This window comes from Dendropsophus ebraccatus, chromosome 1, assembly GCF_027789765.1.
Source record: "Dendropsophus ebraccatus isolate aDenEbr1 chromosome 1, aDenEbr1.pat, whole genome shotgun sequence".
Taxonomy (NCBI): Eukaryota; Metazoa; Chordata; class Amphibia; order Anura; family Hylidae; genus Dendropsophus; species Dendropsophus ebraccatus.
Genome location: NC_091454.1, coordinates 138959896 through 138978898, shown reverse-complemented (window position 1 = coordinate 138978898; position 19003 = coordinate 138959896). Strand labels below are relative to the sequence as shown.

At 43.4% G+C, this 19003-nt stretch overlaps 1 protein-coding gene across 2 annotated transcripts in view; it reads right to left on the bottom strand.

The window, feature by feature from the left end:
* The window catches only part of MIOX (myo-inositol oxygenase), a 29778-nt gene extending 19188 nt beyond the window's left edge, over positions 1 to 10590 (bottom strand). The window contains exons 1-3 of one of the 2 annotated variants that reach the window (XM_069979710.1): positions 10480 to 10590; positions 1314 to 1370; positions 489 to 569 (exon numbers count right to left, since the gene is read on the bottom strand). In XM_069979710.1, coding sequence (XP_069835811.1) covers positions 489 to 569; positions 1314 to 1370; positions 10480 to 10497 — 156 coding nt within the window. In that variant the 5' untranslated portion in view covers positions 10498 to 10590. The remainder of the gene's footprint in view (positions 1 to 488; positions 570 to 1313; positions 1371 to 10479) is intronic. The other variant, XM_069979718.1, reaches the window with a different exon arrangement.
* Positions 10591 to 19003: the final 8413 nt, after the last annotated feature.

Genomic DNA, 19003 nt, shown 5'->3' with positions numbered 1-19003 from the left:
TCACAAGAGGCCGCACTCCCCTTGTCCTGGCCCCGATACTCCAGTGATGTCACTGGAGTGCCGGCACCACAAGGACAAAGCTGCCCTTTCTGCGGCCACAAGAGTGACTGACAGGAAGGGAGCCAATGTCTCCCGCCCTGTCAGTGCTGCTGCATGTAACTATGAGCGCTCATTAGGAGTGCTCATAGTTACAGTTCAGATGGCAGCAGCGAGCGCGGCAGCGGCCCTGTCCAGCGGTCTTGAGCACAAGAGCGGGACGTGAGGGCCCCCCTGGATGTTGGGGGCCCCAAGCGATCGCTTGGGGTGCTTGGTGCCAAAGACCGCCACTGCTCCCATGTACTGTATGCCCCGCTCGCCTGATGGGTGGGTGGGGGAGATGGGTGTATACATGAATATGACATCTTAAATGCATCTCATCTATGCAAATAAAACTATATCCATATACAGTTTTTTTCATGCCATTATATAGTAAAAAGGGTCAAACTCACCTTTTTTTTCACAAAGTCCAAAGTTTGGTATGTGTGCATAAGGGTGTAAGTCATTTTCACTCTGTTAACAAGAGGGCCATCCTAAAACAAGTAAAGAAATAAATATCACTGTCTCGTGGCCCTTGAGGAGTAGTATGCATATAGCCAATTAGCAGCAATAGTGGTGTCCTACCTCAGCTTATGATTGTCTATATAGGTACCCTCATTTGAGCATATATTACGGAAAAAAATCCTCAGTGTTTTGTGTACTCCTTTACACAATGCATGGAGCGCTTGCTGACCAGTGGGGAGATTTGGGGCCCTGTTGAGGAGACTGTGATGCGTCCTAAAGGTCAGACCTCAACCTCTCCCAGGGATCAGATACTTATCTCTTATTCAATGTAAGTTTAAGGGGCCAGAATACCTCTTTAAAGGTCTTGTGCGAGATGCAGAAGATGTCTCAAGCTTTCTGCTCCCCTGCGATAACTTCTCTCGGAAGTATACCTTATGGTGGATGTAAGTCCCAATCATTGCATGCAAACAAAACCCTGTCCGTACTCTAAACCGATAGCTGTACAATGTCTCTAATTTGTGGCTGATTAATCCATTCTGACATGCTTACAAATGACCGACCATCAGCCAGCCACACATTTACCAGGTTCAATAGTCCCAATAAACGTCAGAAGATCAACAACATTTGTGCTTGTTTACTATGTCTCAGGCTGTCTAATACGGTGTTAACACTGACACTAACAAGTGAAGTCCCAGTACAGAAGTACAGCAATGTCTAGATTTATCTGAAGTATGGAAATCTTAACACAGTTATATTTTTTGTGTTGTACTCACTTTGTAATTCCTGTACTGATAGTTTTCAGGCTCTGGCCGGTAAGTCAGGGATGGATCCTGTAGAAACATAATTGCCTTGCATTATCAGCTTTGCAATAATTGTATATATATATATTTTTTTTTTATCATTGAACCTGTACTAATATATCCACATTCGGATTGAGTGCTCTATCATATTTGATAGTAAAAACAGCACCCTATGAAGTGCTATTTTTTCCAGTCAAAACAACAGCCACCATTTGAAGCCATTAGAAGTAAATGGTAGCCTTTATTACCAGTTATATTCAGCTTCTGATAATTCCGTCACTGGCTCCCAGCATGTGTAACAGACCCATAGTAAAGCCTAGTTTCCTAGAAATGCTCAATTAGACCATAAACAGACCATGTAAAAGTGGCAACGATCAGCCAATGAGTGAGCACGTCGGCTTATTTCATATTTTTTTGTGTGGCCTGGCCAGGCAATTGTTTGTGCCTTGTGAGGGTCCTTTTAGCTGGGCTGATATTCGTCCACCTACAGCTGCAAACAAGTGCGAAAAGTGAGAAGGTGCCCTGTAAAACAGCCTCGAAGGCACTGCAGTCGAGCATCAATCTTGCTGATCGCCTCTCGTTTACAACTGTACTTGGCCGAATATCAGTGAAGATAAATAGACCTAAATTTTATTTTGTTTTCCACTAATTAAAATTACAAAAATGGTGAAGACTTTTGTCTTTGGCATGTGCCTATAGATTTGAATAAATCTAAAATTAAAACTGTAAGTGAGGTAATGTCATTGAACAAAATGATGTGATGGTTATCTGCACAGATGATGTGAGCAATACTTTAAAGTGACACTGTCACCCACTTTTTGCATTATGACTTCTCTACACAGGTGTAAAGGGTACATTTGGCAGTTTTCATACCTTATTTTATATCATACGTCATGGTGCTTGTTCTAGTAAAAAGTGATCTTTTATCATCTGCAGATTGTGCTACCTGGGAGGGGCTTCACGGTCGCAGCGTCACTTAGCCCCACCCACATCGACTCTGTAGCCCCACCCCCTCCGTGGTGGCATCTGCGCATAGGCCCAGCCCCTCAGTGCCCATTGACAGCTAAGGAAAGATGTGCAGTGGAGCTCACTACCCCTTGCTGTATCTTGGGATTGCAGGGAGTCTTAGAAGTGAGACCTGGTGCATTCAGTGACTTTTAACCCCTTAACGAACGCGGGCGTAAGTGTACGCCCCCAAAACCCGTGCCTTAACGCAAACGGGCTTACATTTACGCCCGCGGTTTCCCCGATCGCTGCGTGTACACACCCAGCGATCGGGGAAGATGGCCTGCTATAATGTATAGCAGGCCATCCCTGCTTGTCGGCACGGGGGGTGATTAACCCCTCCTGTGCTGACGATCGCCGCTATTGGCTGATCGATTCAGATCAGCCAATGGCGGCGATCTGCAGCTTTCCGGGTCATCGGTGACCCGATGGCCCGGAAAGCAATGGCGGTTGGTGCTGTCTGAGGACGGCACCGACCGCCATTACTGTTAAAAGTAATGGTGGCCACGGTGCCACGTCCCGATCGCCGGGACCGGCCGGCCAATCACGGCGATATAAGTACCCCATGAAAGGGTTAAATACCTGCTGTGGACACCTCAGCTAGGTAGCTGAGGTGTCCAGAGCAGGTATTGACCCATACTCACCGGATCCAGTGTCCCAATCGCATCTTCCGGGTTCCGATCGCGTCCTCGTCTTCATCGGCGTCTTCGTCTTTTTCCGGCGGTCCCCCATCGGCAATCATCGGCTCCAGCGTCGTCAAACTTCGTCTTTTTCCGGAATTTGCGTTCTACTGCCCCCTAGCGGCTGATAAGTGTATATAATACACATATCAGTAGCTATAGGGTTGAAGAAAGGTTTTTTTTTTTTCCCGCACCCTATCGCCGCTGAGTGCTGATCAGCATTGCACGTAAGTGCGCCGCTGATCAGCAACTCCTCCTTTTTGGTGTAGAGTGTTTTTTTCCTATATCTTACAGCCACGGTCTGCTTATAAGTGCGGCATTTATCAGCAACTCCTTTCTTGGCGTAGTTTTTTTTTTTATACTTAATGTTAAAAAAACATGTAAAAAACACTATTACACTACACGGAATAAAGTTTTACACTACACCACTACACATTTACATACCCCATATACCAATCCCCGTATAACGATGGCCCCCATTGTATTTTCGGTGTCGGACGCATACGCTATTATTGCCTCCGACACCGAAACAGCCAGTGAGGATGAATGGGGGGATCCTTCGTTCCTCCATTCATCCTCATCATCCAGTGATGTGTCTGGGGGTAGCGTAGTGTACCCTGCCCCCCAGACACGTCTTTTCCGCCAGTACCGTCCCAATAAGAGATGACGGTATGGCGCGAAATTCTACAAACTCTGTGAGAGTACCTCAGGGTACACTTACAGATCCAGGGTACGTGCACACTGCGGAATGGCGAAGGATAACCCTTTGTGCATTCCGCAGCTGGCACCCGCCGGCGGACTGATGCGGGCACCCGTCTCCCCACGTGTCATAGACTCCATTCTATGCACGGGCGGATTCCATCGTCCGTCCAAAGAATGAACACATTTGACGGAGAGCGGAATCCGCCCGTGCATAGAATGGAGTCTATGACACGGACGGAGACGCGCGCCCGCATCAGTCTGCCGGTGGGTGCCAGCTGCGGAATGCACAAAGGGTTATCCTTCTCCATTCCGCAGTGTACACGTACCCTAAGAGTGTATGAAGGAAGGGACACCCGAATCCAGCCCCCAGATGCCCCCCCCCATCCTCGGAGTTAGTGGGGAGATCGTTGGGGACCTGATCTTCCCACTGCTGGATAAAGGTTACCACCTGTACGGGGATAACTTTTATACCAGCACCCCCTCTTCCGGTCCCTCGCTGCCTGAGCTACTGTAGCTTGCGGCACGATCCAAAGATATCAGAAGCAGTAATAGAGCCCTAATATTTAGCAGCCATGGAGCGGACCCAGCGCTTCTGGATATGAAGGACCCCGTAACGCACCAGGACAACATTTTGCAGGTGACGTCCCCCACACTGGAAAACAGGAGACCCCAGAAGAAGTGCAGAGTGAGGCGTAACAGGGGGATCAGGAAGGACACCATTTTCCAGTTTGACGCCTGTCCTGATCACCCCGGCCTCTGCATACTGGATCGCTTCAAGGCGTACTACATGTCATTGGGGTTCCACATATTCTAAATTCTGTCCCTTATTCCTATTTCAGAGGTCACGTTGATCTGGGGATTATTCTGATTGCCATTATGGAGTCGGGAAGGAATTTTTTCCCAGTGATGAGGCTACTGTCGTCTGCCTCACAAGGTTCTTTTTTTGCCTTCCTCTGGATCAACACAGGTTGAATTTGATGGGCACCTGTCATTTTCAACCTTATAAACTAATAATTTGCCTAATACCCCCAAATAAATTAGAATGGTCCCTTTTCCCCAGCTAAATAGGTATGGCCGCCATTCCCATTAGAGGATGCCATGATGCAATTACAAAGCCTCTGTGAGGCCAGGACAGTAGAAACCCCCCACAAGTGACCCCATTCTGGAAACTACACCCCATATGGAATCTAACAAGGGGGGCAGCAGGGATATGGCCCCCTGGTGACGGCCACATTTTGGACGTGAAAATGAAAAAAATTGTATTTTTTATTTTCACGGCACATGTTCTACATATGTGCCTGTTACCAGTGGGGTCCATATGCTTACTGCACCCCTTGTTAGATTCCTTATGGGGTGTAGTTTCCAGAATGGGGTCACTTGTGGGGGGTTTCTACTGTTCTGGCAGCACAGGAGCTTTGTAATTGTGACATGGCCTCCATCCTCCATTCCAGCCTCTAAATGGCGCTCTGTCCCTTTGGTGGCTTGCCCTGTGCCCATATGGCACATTATGTCCACATGTGGGGTATTTTCGTACTCAGGGGAAATTACCCTACACGCTTTGCGTTTATTTTCTTTTTTAACCCCTTGTGGAAATGGAAAAAAATCAAGGCTAGACCAACATTTAGTGTAATTTGTTTTAAATTTTTACTCTAAATCATTAATCTTGTCTTGATTTTTTCATTTTCACAAGGGGCTAAAAAATAAAAAAAACACAAAATTTGTAGAGCAATTTCCCCTGAGTACGGAAATACCCCACATGTGGACATAAAGCGCCATGCGGGTGCAGGGTAAGCCTCTAAAGGGAAGGAGTGCCATTTGGTTTTTTGAGGCTGGATTTGGCTGGAATGGATTTCGAGGGGCCATGTTGCATTTAAAAGGCCCCTGTGTTGCAAAGACAGTTGAGACCCCACACAAGTGACCCCCATTATGGAAACTACACCCCTCAAGGAATGTAACAAGGGGTGTAGTGAGCATATGGACCCCACTGGTGACGGTCACAAATGTGGAACAATGTGGCGTGAAAATGAAATATTAAATTTTTTACACTATAATGTTGGTCTAGCCTTGAATTTATCATTTTCATAAGGGGTTAAAAGAGAAAAAAACACACAAAATGTTTAGAGCAATTTCCCCCGAGTCCGTAAATACCCCACATGTGGACATAAAGCGCCATGTGGGTGCAGGGCGAGCCTCTCAAGGGAAGGAGCGCCATTTGGATTTTGGAGTTTGCATTTGGCTAGAATGGATAATGAACGCATTTCGCATTTACAGAGCCCTCGTGCTGCCAAGACAGTGGAAACCCACCACAAGTGACCCCATTCTGGAAACTACACCCCTCAAGGAATCTAACAAGGGGTGCAATGAGGATATGGACCCCTTGATGACGGGCACATTTGTGCCGTGAAAGTGAAAAAATGAAATGTTTCACTTTCACGTCACATTGTTCCACATTTGTGCCCGTCACCAGTGGGGTCCATATGCTCACTGCACCCCTTGTTAGATTCCTTGAGGGGTGTAGTTTCCAGAATGGGGTCACTTGTGGGGGGTTTCCAGTGTTTTGGCAGCACGAGGGCTCTGTAAATGCGACGTGGCCCTTGAAATCCATTCCAGTGAAGTCCAGCTTCCAAAAGCCAATTGGCGCTCCTTCCCTTTGGAGGCTCGTGCTGCGTCCGCCTGGCACTTTATGTCCACATGTGGGGTATTTCTGTACTCGGGAGAAACTGCGCTACATGTTGTGTGTTTTTTTTTCCTTTTATCCCTTTGTGAAAATGAAAAATTGAAGTCTAGAACAACGTTTTAGTGTAAAAAATACTTTTGTCTTTTTTCACGCCATATTGTTGGGAAAATCTGTGAAGCACCTGTGGGGTCCAGATGCTCACCGCACCCCTTGTTACATTCCTTGAGGGGTGTGGTTTTCTGAATGGTGTCCCTTAAGTGGTGTTTTTTAGGTTTTGGCACCCCAGAGCCTCTGCCAAGCTGAAGTGGTACAGTCAGAAATGACCAAATATAGCGGAGGCATTGAAATGCACTAGGCGCTCCCTTATATCTGAGGCTTGTGGTTGCGTCAAATAGCGCAATAGGGCCACATATGGGGTATTTCTATAAACTGCAGAAATGGGGCAATAAATATTAGGGTGCATTTCTCTGGTAATAAGTTTATAATTATGAAAAATATTGGATTACAATAAAATCTCTGCACAGAAAATTAAAATTTTCAAATTTCTTACACACTTAGCTTTTATTTCTGTGACTCCCCTAAAGGGTTAAAAAACTTTCAGGATGTGCTTTTGCAGAATTTTGGGGGTGCAGTTTCTGAAATGGGGTGCTTTGTGGGGCTTTCTAACATACAGTCCCCTCAAATACACTTTAAACCTGAACAGGTCCCTAAAAATATCTGATTTTGAAATTTTACTGAAAATTTGGAAATTTGCTGCTAATGTTTTACGCTTTCTATTGTCTAAAAAAATGAAATATATATAAAAAGCTCACAGCCAGACGAAGCGCCGAGTAGGCGAGAAACAATTGTTGCTGTAAGGAGCACACCTGCGTAACACCTTCCCCCTCCCAGCTCTAGCCTCTGATGTATGGATCAAAAAACCTGCTTTTTCTGCTTACCGGTGAGTGCAGATTCCTCTTTCTCCATTGCACAGTTACATTGATCTTCCTAGTTTCTAGCACCCCGGTTTTTTAGGTTATCCTACATTCATTGTGTACTGCACGGACTTGTTCCTGGTTCCTTCATAGTGCTGATATCAGCTGGTGCCGGCTGAATTTCTCTCACCCACCATAGTTTAATAAATGCCGCCAACATAAAGTAGACATGTTGCTAATGCTATTTAATATATAATTTATGTGGCATAACCATTTTCTGTATAAGCAGAAAAGGTTTAAAGTTGGAAAAATTGATTTTTTTACAATTTTTAACGTTATTTTGTTTTTTTTCATAAAGATTCGTTATAAGTATCGACTCCAATTTACAAGAAATGTGAAGTACAATATGTCACGAGAAAACAATCTCAGAATCAGCCGGATAGGTAAAAGCATCCCGAAGTTATTAATGAATAAAGTGACACTGGTCATATTCATAAAATTTGCTCCGATCCTGAAGGCCATTTTAGGCCCGGTCCTTAAGGGGTTAAAGGAAATGCTTTATTGCACAGATATGACTTTAAATTGCTATTAGTAAACAACATCATCAAACAGTGCAAAGTGCTATTTCCTGGACCTTATTTGTTTAAGTTGTTCCTTGTTCCTTGAAAAAAACACAGATTCTGTTTGGAAACAATAATACTTCTGTCTACCATGTGTGTCTGACTGAAGAAATTACAATGGAAATTGCAGTTCAATGTTTCCAAATGTAAAATAATGCACTTGGGGAGGAGGAATCCTTTATCTGAGTATCATATTGGCAGTTCTGTGTTTTGGCGAAGACTTCAGAAGAGAAGGATTTAGGGATAGTGATTTCTGTCAGCCTTAAAATTAGTCCCCAGTGCAACCACCTGGCTGTACCTGGCTATACCTGGCTGTATAACTAGAGGTATAATCAGTTGGAAGAGGGAGATTGTGTTACCGCTGTATAAAGCTCTCCTGAGACCACTTCCGGAATACTGTGTCCAGTTCTGGAGACCTCATCTCAAAGGGGATATTAATAAAATAGCACTGGTCCAAAGACAGGCTACAAAAATGGTGGAGGGTGTCAGACATAAAACATATCAGGAAAGACGTAAGGATTTGAATTTGTATAGTATGGAGGAAAGAAGGGAAAGGAGGGGGCATGATTGAAACCTTTAAGTATGTAAAAGGACTAAATAAGGTTCAGGAGAGAAGTGTTTTAGAAAAAACTGAACCCAAGAACAAGAGGACACAGTCAGGGGTTAGTTGGGGAAAAGATAAGAAGCAACATGAGAAAATATTACTTTACTGAAAGAATAGTAGATGCTTGGAACAAACTTTCAGCAGATGTGGGATAAACACACATATATACACTCACCGGCCACTTTATTAGGTACACCATGCTTGTAACGGGTTGGACCGCCTTTTGCCTTCAGAACTGCCGTAATTCTTCGTGGCATAGATTCAACAAGGTGCTGGAAGCATTCCTCAGAGATTTTGGTCCATATTGACATGATGGCATCACACAGTTGCCGCAGATTTGTCGGCTGCACATCCATGATGCGAATCTCCCGTTCCACCACATCCCAAAGATGCTCTATTGGAGTGAGATCTGGTGACTGTGGAGGCCATTGGAGTACAGTGAACTCATTTTCATGTTCAAGAAACCAGTCTGAGATGATTCTAGCTTTATGACATGGCGCATTATCCCGCTGAAAGTAGCCATCAGATGTTGGGTACATTGTGGTCATAAAGGGATGGACATGGTCAGCAACAATACTCAGGTAGGCTGTAGCGTTGCAACGATGCTCAATTGGTACCAAGGGGCCCAAAGAGTGCCAAGAAAATATTCCCCACACCATGACACCACCACCACCAGCCTGAACCGTTGATACAAGGCAGGATGGATCCATGCTTTCATGTTGTTGACGCCAAATTCTGACCCTACCATCCGAATGTCACAGCAGAAATCGAGACTCATCAGACCAGGCAACGTTTTTCCAATCTTCTACTGTCCAATTTCGATGAGCTTGTGCAAATTGTAGCCTCAGTTTCCTGTTCTTAGCTGAAAGGTGTGGTCTTCTGCTGCTGTAGCCCATCTGCCTCAAAGTTCGAGGTACTGTGCGTTCAGAGATGCTCTTCTGCCTACCTTGGTTGTAACGGTTGGCTATTTGAGTCACTGTTGCCTTTCTATCAGCTCGAACCAGTCTGCCCATTCTCCTCTGACCTCTGGCATCAACAAGGCATTTCCGCCCACAGAACTGCCGCTCACTGGATGTTTTTTCTTTTTCGGACCATTCTCTGTAAACCCTAGAGATGGTTGTGCGTGAAAATCCCATTAGCAGTTTCTGAAATACTCAGACCAGCCCTTCTGGCACCAACAACCATGCAACGTTCAAAGGCACTCAAATCACCTTTCTTCCCCATACTGATGCTCGGTTTGAACTGCAGGAGATTGTCTTGACCATGTCTACATGCCTAAATGCACTGAGTTGCTGCCATGTGATTGGCTGATTAGAAATTAAGTGGTAACGTGCAGTTGGACAGGTGTACCTAATAAAGTGTCCGGTGAGTGTATATATATATATATATATATATATATATATATATATATATATATATCCTAAGATAATAAGAAGGGAAATACTAAAAGGGCAGAGTAGATGGACCAAGTGGTCTTTTTCTGCCAACAATCTTCTATGTTACTTCTTCTATCTTCTATGTGGAGCATAGAAAAAAAAATTTTTTTTGCAGTAACCATATTGCACAAACTTATTCCACATGGCTGTATTTACATTAGAGAAAAAGAACCAATATACACGCTAGTATGTTTCTGAAACAGAGAAAAAGCATAGGAGAGAACATGCAGACTACATGAAGATGATGCTACAGTACACCTAACCCCAGTGCTGACTGCTAAGCCAGTTTTACTACTAGCAAAAATTAATCAAAACTGCGAAAGAATATGACATTATGCAGGATAAGGCCAATAGTGGAATTACCTATATTGGTTTAATAGGTGTTTGACATGATATATGATATGTACACGGTACATGATATATTTATTTTTTTAACTAACACCTATTACCAAATCTTTCCTTACAGTTGCAATTTTTGTATGTAGATTTGGAGGTACTCACCAACTGAAGTACCTTCATCCTTTGGTCTTCCTGGGAAAGTAATGGGGTCCTGGAGAAGACAGGGGAGCACAGAGAAGAATGAGAGAGAATTCTCCAAATTTATTTGTATGATTATGTAACAGTGACAATGACCAAGCAATAAGTGACCCTTTAACCAGAGCGTAGGGCAGAGGTAGGGGTGTTTCTGCTGAGTCTTCTAAGCCCGCCTGGGTCAGTGATTAGTAGTATAACCCTTTCAGGTAAGCAATAAAGTGTGATCATTTTTTATCATCTCCTGAAGAAAATATTGGAAATAGAAATTTGCCATAAATGTCTCCCCCATGAAAACTTTTAATGCTCTATATGACCTTTTTGTAGCTAGTTGTTTTTTTATATAAACTAGCGTCTCCATATTTAACTTATAAAACTTGGATTTATAGTATAGTAATAAATGACCATGAACAATGACCTTGGCAAAGGTTTTAGGCCATACTTTCAGGTTTCTATAGAGCCACAGCTCCAAAGTACATTGCATTGTTCCAGGGCACTGAAGGTTGGGGCATAAGAAACTATCTGAGAAATTAGAGGGAGAATAATAAGCTATCTGTAAGAGATGGGGCACAATGAGCTGTCTGTGAGAGATGCGGGATAAGAAGCACTGGGTGAGAGGGGCCTAAAGTACACTCTGTAAAGGATGAGGCATTAGGAGCTATGTGTGAGATATTGGGCATACAACTGTGAGATATGGTACATAGGAAGCAGCCTGTGAGACAGGGCATAAGCAGAAGTCTGTGAAAGATGGGGCCATAAGGAGCAGTCTGTGAGAGAGGATCCAATGAGCCATCTATGACAACAGACATAAGGACCGGTCACTGAGAGATGGGGACATAATAAATAGTCTGTGAGAGTGGGCATAAGAAGCAGTCTGTGAGACAAGGGGGCATAAGAAGCAGTTTTTGACAGATGGGGAAATAAGCTGTCTGTGAAAGATGGGGCATAATGAGCTGTCTGTGAGAGAGAGGAAAGAAAGAACAATATTTAAGAGGGGACAAAGAGTGCTCTGTATGAGAAATGGGGAGATGAAAAGTGATCTATGATAAATAGGGGCATAAAGAGCAGATTCATGGCAAACAAATCTATGAGAAATCAGGGCACAAGTAGCAGTTTATAAGCAAGGCAGAATGAGGATCAGTCAGAGAAGGCATAAGAAGCAGCCTGTGAGTGACGGGCCATCAGGAGCAGTCTGTGGGAAATGGGAGAATTATAAGCAGTTTGTGAGGGTTGACATAAAAAGCTATCTGCAATAAAAGGGGACATTAGGATCAGTCTGTGAAAGAGTGGCATACAGAGCACTCTATGACAAATGGGAGCACAAGGACAAGTCTGTGAGAGAGGGGCACTGTAACACTGTCAACATGTGGGGCAGTACTACCCTTTAATCACAATACTTGCCACTGTCTGTTTGGAAATGTTATTGTGGGGGAGGGGATGAAACAAAGATACCGAATGTTGTGGACGTCAGTCAGGGAAGACCATCCAGTCACTGGATGAAACTGTAATGTAATCGCTTACTGTTCTTCAGGGCATTCATATGCTGTATCTATGTTTTCCAGGCAGTCCCTGGGCTGCATCCACATTCTCCGGGCTGCAGGATACAAATGATGATCATTTGGGTTATTGTGAACCCAAACTTTTGGCAAGTTTGCTCATCTCTAGTAACTACCACTATTATGTCACAGTGTATACAACTGGTCATTGTACAGTGGATGTTATTCAATAACAGTATGGTGCCATTATTTAGTCCCGGGTAGTGTAGTTGTATAGTTGCATCATTGGTGTTATTGGTCTTAGTGCAATTTGTTCAGTAATAGTATAGAGGTAATATATTAAATTATTTTAATTTGTAATATTTGCTCCCGGTATATCAGGCTACAATATTATATAATAGCTATACATGTGTATTTTCTTGAGGGGAGAGGGGTGGTATGTGCTTTGGGATTTGGGTCCCAGACCATAACAACACCCTGCACACCAATTAGCCCAATATATTATAGTGCATACATCACTTGTCAGAATCTCTGGGACATGAAATTTCTAGGTACGCCCTTGCATTTAAGTCCTGGATATACTTTAATTTTTTTTTTATTAATACAAAATTGTAGTAAAAGATTAACCATCCACAAGATTGCATGCAATTCACTGTGTTACTGGGGACTGCAGCTGTAGCTCAGTAGGTAAAATTAATCTTGTAGCACTACACAAAGTTAATTGGGAATAAAGATTTTGTTTGCTGCTGAAGCTGTGCATCTAAATACACAGACCAAGTTAAAGTGGCTCATTGCCACTTTCCCTACAGCATACTCACAACCAACATGGGCACTTTTTAATGTGTTTTATGAATGGGCATAATTTTAATCTAGCCTAATGTTATACTTGAAATCAGGCCAGGTGATATCAACAACTAGTTTTCACTAGGAATTCTAATTTGACTGCAGGTTTGAAGCAGAGTGAATGAGTATTTTTACTTGTCACTTATTTGCTGATTTCCTTGGGAGTATTGCAGCAAACTGTTTAAAGGAGTTATTTAGCGCTACAAAATCATGGCCACTTTCTTTCAGAGACAACACGATTCTTGTCTCCAGTTCAGGTGCGGTTTGCAATTAAGCTCCATTCACTTCAATAGAACTGAGAATCAAAACCCCGCCCAAGCTGGAGACAAGAGTGGGGCTGTCTCTGGAAGAAAGTGCCCATGCTTTTGTAGCGCTGGATAACCCCTTTAACTTTATTATCTAAAATCATTTCCTTTATGCTGGTTTCATACATGCCAGTTTTTCTGAAAACTGCCACTCCAGTTTTTGTGCCAAACCCCGAAGTGTATTCAAATGGGATGGAAAGTTTAAAGGGAGGACTTGTACTTCTTTGTCCTGTTGTATCGACTTCTGGTTTTGGCAAAAAAAAACCTGCTGTGCGTGATTCCAGCCTTGAAGAATATTTATAAACTATGAGGCTAAGTTCACACAATGTATTTTTTGAATTAATCACGGTTGCAATTTGCACATAGTATACCCTCTGGCCGATATTGCAAGCGGCTGCATGGAAAACCGAAATCTTAGTTTTGTGCTGCCGCTATTCATTGCCTAGCCGCCGCACAGAACTGTCAGTTCACACATTAAAAAGTGCAGCCCCGGACGCACGTTCCATTGTGTGCTATGGTGAATTGGATCCCAATTCAACATAAATGAAGTGGATTATGCACAATGCTACTGTAATGAAGTATCAAAGTGTTGTTTGTGCCACACTCTGGCATGCCTCACCCTTCCTTTATCCTCCCTCTTCTTCATGAATAATTAATGCTGCCTGGCCTCATGTTTGCTCAGCTGTCAGTCAGTGTCTCTGATTGCAGATCAGTCCTCTGTAGGCAGTTTATGTCTGAAAGAAACATTCAGATACAGTTGAATCTCTGATTCTAAATTTGTTGGAGCTGTGGTCAAGGGGTTACTCTAGGTGGTCTAGGGAGGAGTAAGAAGTGGTGAGGCTGCCAGAGTGTGGCACAAACAACTCCTCTGACACTTCTTTACAGTAGGATTATGCATAATCCACTGCACGGACAAATTACCAAAAGGCACCATGCTCACTAGGGGACTGCCAGCTACAGCACACTGTCAGCACCTTGGGTAGGGTCCGGGTACTGACAGATTGCCTTTAAACAGGAAGGTATAAGGCAAGAGCAGAGTACAAGGCATGCAGTAAGATATATTGTTGGGTAATATTTAGATAAACCCTGTATATCGATGGGATTGAATTATTGAACTGCATTTGTAGTGCCCTTTTGTGCATTAGAGACTGTGGAAAGATAATTGAGTAGTTGCTGGACTGATCCGATTCAGGTTCATTTAACACAGACCATTTTACAGTACTTGTTGGAGTGCTCTTGTGTTTTTTCCTCTCTTCCAAAATCACCACCATCAGCATCTTTCAGGCTACTTAAAGGTTAGACAGTTCATTTGTGACGTACACATGGTTTGCATGGCCGGCTATGACACTGAACAGGCTATAGTGGCTGAACGAATATATTGTACAAGGTCAATGATCTACAAGACTTTCCTTTTTATAGACTCACAAGTAAGGAGGTTTCGAAAGTATGTGTAACCTTGGTTTTAATGGACCAAATCAAAATGTCATTCTCCAAACTCTACAAAACTTATTGCAGTCATTTTAGCCAAATGTTGTCACCTCTGTGGTAGACTATGGGGGACATTTATTAAGTCCGGCGTTTTTTACGCCAGACTTATAAATGTCCCCGCATCTCCGGCGCTACGGGGATTTATGTAGAGGCGGACTGCCTCTACATAAATCCCGTGCGCGTCGGTGTGCAGAGCCGAAAACCTACGCCACCTGAAAGGTGGAGTAGGTTTCCGGCGTATCTTTTAGTGTTAAAAATAATAAATCGCGGGCCCCCCGTTCCGACCCCTCCACACCCCCTTCCCGCCCCCCGGCGTACCCGGCGGAAAGGGGCGATTTGCGAATATTTTATTCGCAAATGGCCGTTTTGCGGATAAAATATTCGCAAATCGCCCCTTTCCACAAAAAAGTATGCAGTTTTGCCTTGATACATGTCCACCCATGTTTTTACCATAATTTGCGCCATCAACATTCCATGACCATTAAGGATTTTGCAGACTGTATGCTTTTTATTTGCTTTAAAGCGAATCAATCAGCATCTTCAGATTCTTGTTCTGTGACTATATCTGGTGGAAAATCATCTTTTAATTCAAAGCAAGGGGTAGGCAGAATGCTGGGAACTATGCATCAGGGTGGAGCCCAGCCATAACAAGTCACGCACTCTGCAGGGGGGATTGTCAGGCAAAGAGGCCAGTTAGAAGCCTGATCATGCTGACTGGTTCACTTTAAGTATTGTGCAATTGCTGTTAGTCTCCCCCTCATAATGGGAGTCTATGGGAGGCACGCGCTCCTGCTCTGTCCGCGCTGAAGAATGAACATGTTCATTCTTCAGCGCGGAGAGACGCTGTGAGAACAGCAGCGCGCGCCTCCCATAGACTCACATTATGAGAGGGAGGCTGAGGCTAATGGCATTCCGCGGCGGACAATTCCGCTAGTTTTGTGAACCCAGTCTTAGGAAGCAACACTGACTGACAATCAATTTCACATGCTGTTGTGCAAATGGAATAGACGACAGGTGGAAATTATTGGCAATTAGCCAGACACACTTAATAAAGGAGTGGTTCTGAAGGTGGGGACCACAGACCACATCTCAGTACCTATGCTTTCTGTCTGATGTTTTAGTCACTTTTGAATGTTGGTGGTGCTTTCACACTCGTGGTAGCATAAGACAGACTCTACAACCCACACAAGTGGCTCAGGTAGTGCAGCTCATCCAGGATGGCACATCGATGCGAGCTGTGGCAAGAAGGTTTGCTGTGTCTTTCAGCGTAGTGTCCAGAGGCTGGAGTCGCTACCAGAAGACAGGCCAGTATGCCAGGAGACATGGAGGAGGCCATAGATGGGTTACAACCCAGCAGCCGCACTGCTACCTCCATCTTTGTGCAAGGAGGAACAGGAGGAGCACTGCCAAAGCCCTGCAAAATGACCTCCAGCGGGCCACAAATGTACATGTGTCTGCACAAGTGGTTAGAAACCGACTCCATGAGGATGGTTTGAGGGCCTAACGTCCACAGATGGGGGTTGTGCTCACAGCCCAACATCTTGCAGGATGCTTGGCATTTGCCAGAGAACACCAGGATTGCCAAATACACCATTCACCTCATATGGCTGGAGTGTGTCAGCAGTTCCTGCAAGATGAAGGCATTGAAGGTACGGACTGACCTGCCAGTTCCCCAGACTTGAAATTGATTGAGCACATCTGGGACAACATGTCTCGCTCCATCCCCCAACGTCATGTTGCACCACAGACTGTCCAGGAGTTGACGGATGCTTTAGTCCAGGTCTGGGAGGAGTTTCTTCAGGAGACCATCAGCCACCTCATCAGGAGCATGGCCAGGTGTTGTAGGGAGGTCATACAGGCACCTGGAGGCCACACACAACACTGAGCCAAATTTTGACTTGTTTTAAGGACATTACATCAGAGTTGGATCAGCCTGGAGTGTGTTTTTCCACTTTAATTTTGTGAGTCCAAATCCAGGCTGCCATTGGTAAATAAATTTGATTTCCATTAATAATTTTTGTGTGATTTTGTTGTCAGCACATTCACCTTTGTACAGAACAAAGTATTCAATAAGAATATTTCATTCATTCAGATCTAGGAGGTGTTATTTGAGTGTTCCTTTTATTTTTTTGAGCAGTGTATATATGAAGGCATATCAAAGGCAAATCAAAAATATTGATTGGTTGAGGTCTGAGTCATGATCTCTAAAACAAGCCAGAAGAAGCACTCAGATATGCACTTCACTCCTTGGCTCACTACCATTGCATAAGCTCTATAAAAGTATAATTTAGCTTGTCTCATGCAGTGAGATAGAGATCACAGCAAGCTGGGGAGTGAAGAGCATAATGGTGCACTTCTGGCAGCTTGCTTTAGAAATCAGTGGAGGGTCTTAAGGTCCTATTACACGGAATCATTATCAGCTATATTTGGTCGATATGGGCCGACAATCATCCTGTGTAATAGAAGGCAACAATCAGCTGACATGAACGATGTCGGCTGATCGTTGCAGTTGCTTGTCTTTCAACCGGGATTTTAAGCTTCCAATGTCTATTCACATAATCCTGAACATTTGCCCAGTAAGTCTGTGTCAAAGGACAGGTCCATATGCCATGCCAAAAGTCAGTTGATGGTGTGAACCATTACATATTATTGAGTGATTGAAGTCTAGTGGCGAGAAAAAATAATGTGGATTTTTCTTAAAAGATATGGAGATGCTGATGCCCTTGCATTTTGGCCTTAGTTATGACTTTGTTGGACTGCACAATGCCACTCAGCACATGCGCCGGGCTACACACAGAGGTTGAGCTGGTTTGTTTGTTTGCTACAGTACGGTATCTCACCCATGGATTGATAAACAACATGGGCACTCCCTCAATCCATTTCTTACCCAACTATTTATTTAATATTTGACAGTTTCATCCAAATCAATAGCCTCTCTCATACACTGGGACCCTTCACACTTTTTGACAATTCTAGCTTTCCACCTGCTGTTAGGTTCAATATATATATTCCTAATTTTTTGGCCTCTCACTGCTGACACTTTAAGAGCCCCTTAACGGTTTTCAGCTATTTTTCAATCTCTCAAGTTTACACACATTGGCATTTACTTACCCAGCTTTGACTGACCAATAACAGCACTCACCTCCTCCTTACTACTATGCCATGTGATAATGCTTGTGAAAGTCAACTGGACTGAACAGGCTGGCACTGTGCTGTGTAGTAATTTACAGTATAGTACTAATGATGGTATGTGGAGGGAGAAGTGGTTACAGATACACTATATACATACAGTACATAGTATTAACACTGGTATTTACACAAGGGACAGCTGCCTAGATGGGTGAGATTTGAGGAGAAAGATATACTTTTTAAGGAGTGTGGATCTTCTGGAGGGGGTAGACAGGGCTACAGATTTCAGGTATACCACACAGTCAGTCAGTCAGTCTTTCTTTCTTTCTTTCTTTCTTTCTTTCTTTCTTTCTTTCTTTATCTCCTCTCTCTCTCTCTCTATCTCCTCTCCTCTCTCTCTCTCTCTCTCCTCTCTTTCTCTCTCCTCTCTCTCTCTCTCTCTCTCTCTCTCTCTCTCTCCCTCTCTCTCTATAGTTTTGGTGTCTCTATTACTATAAATGGATTGAACTTAGGAACAAGCAATGCAGCAGAATTCAGAGACTCAGTAGCCACCACTTTGGAGCTTTTTTTCTGGGGTAAAAAGTAATTTTTAGTAAATTAGGTGATTAGTGATTTACCAATATTTCTAGACCATTTGTTGAGCCAATGCATCATTTATCAAAGTGCTTGTATACACCAAGACGCCTTCAGTCATTATAGTGTCTTAGTCACAGTATTAAGGAGAGGCATGGCTTGGAAATGCTGGGCCCTGCTATCAAAAATAAATATTGGGTCACCCTACAGAGGTTTAGTGCAATATTTATTAAAATGTAAATCTAGATAGGTCTTTCTAATGAGATATCTTTGTGTTTGCTCTTGCATCTATCAACTAAATTCTCTTTAGTTGCAGAGGAACCTCCTGCCCTTCCTCTACCAAATAACTCTCCCTCAACAACTTCTCTGTCTCCAGAGTGTTACTTCATTACACTACAGATTCCCTGGCAAAGTTTCCTTAGTCTAACATAAAAGTAAAGGAAATGTTAAAAAAAACCTCAAAATCTCCTTAATGTCAAAATGCATTTATTATTAGATATAACAAATACATTAAAGGAAATATTAAATATGAATAACAACAAGAATAATAAATACACAATAATAAATATAAAATAATTAGGGTGCTAGGCATTTTAACAATATCATTCTTCTCTAGGAAAAGACTATTGTATCATAAAATATGGGTACAGGTGAAATATA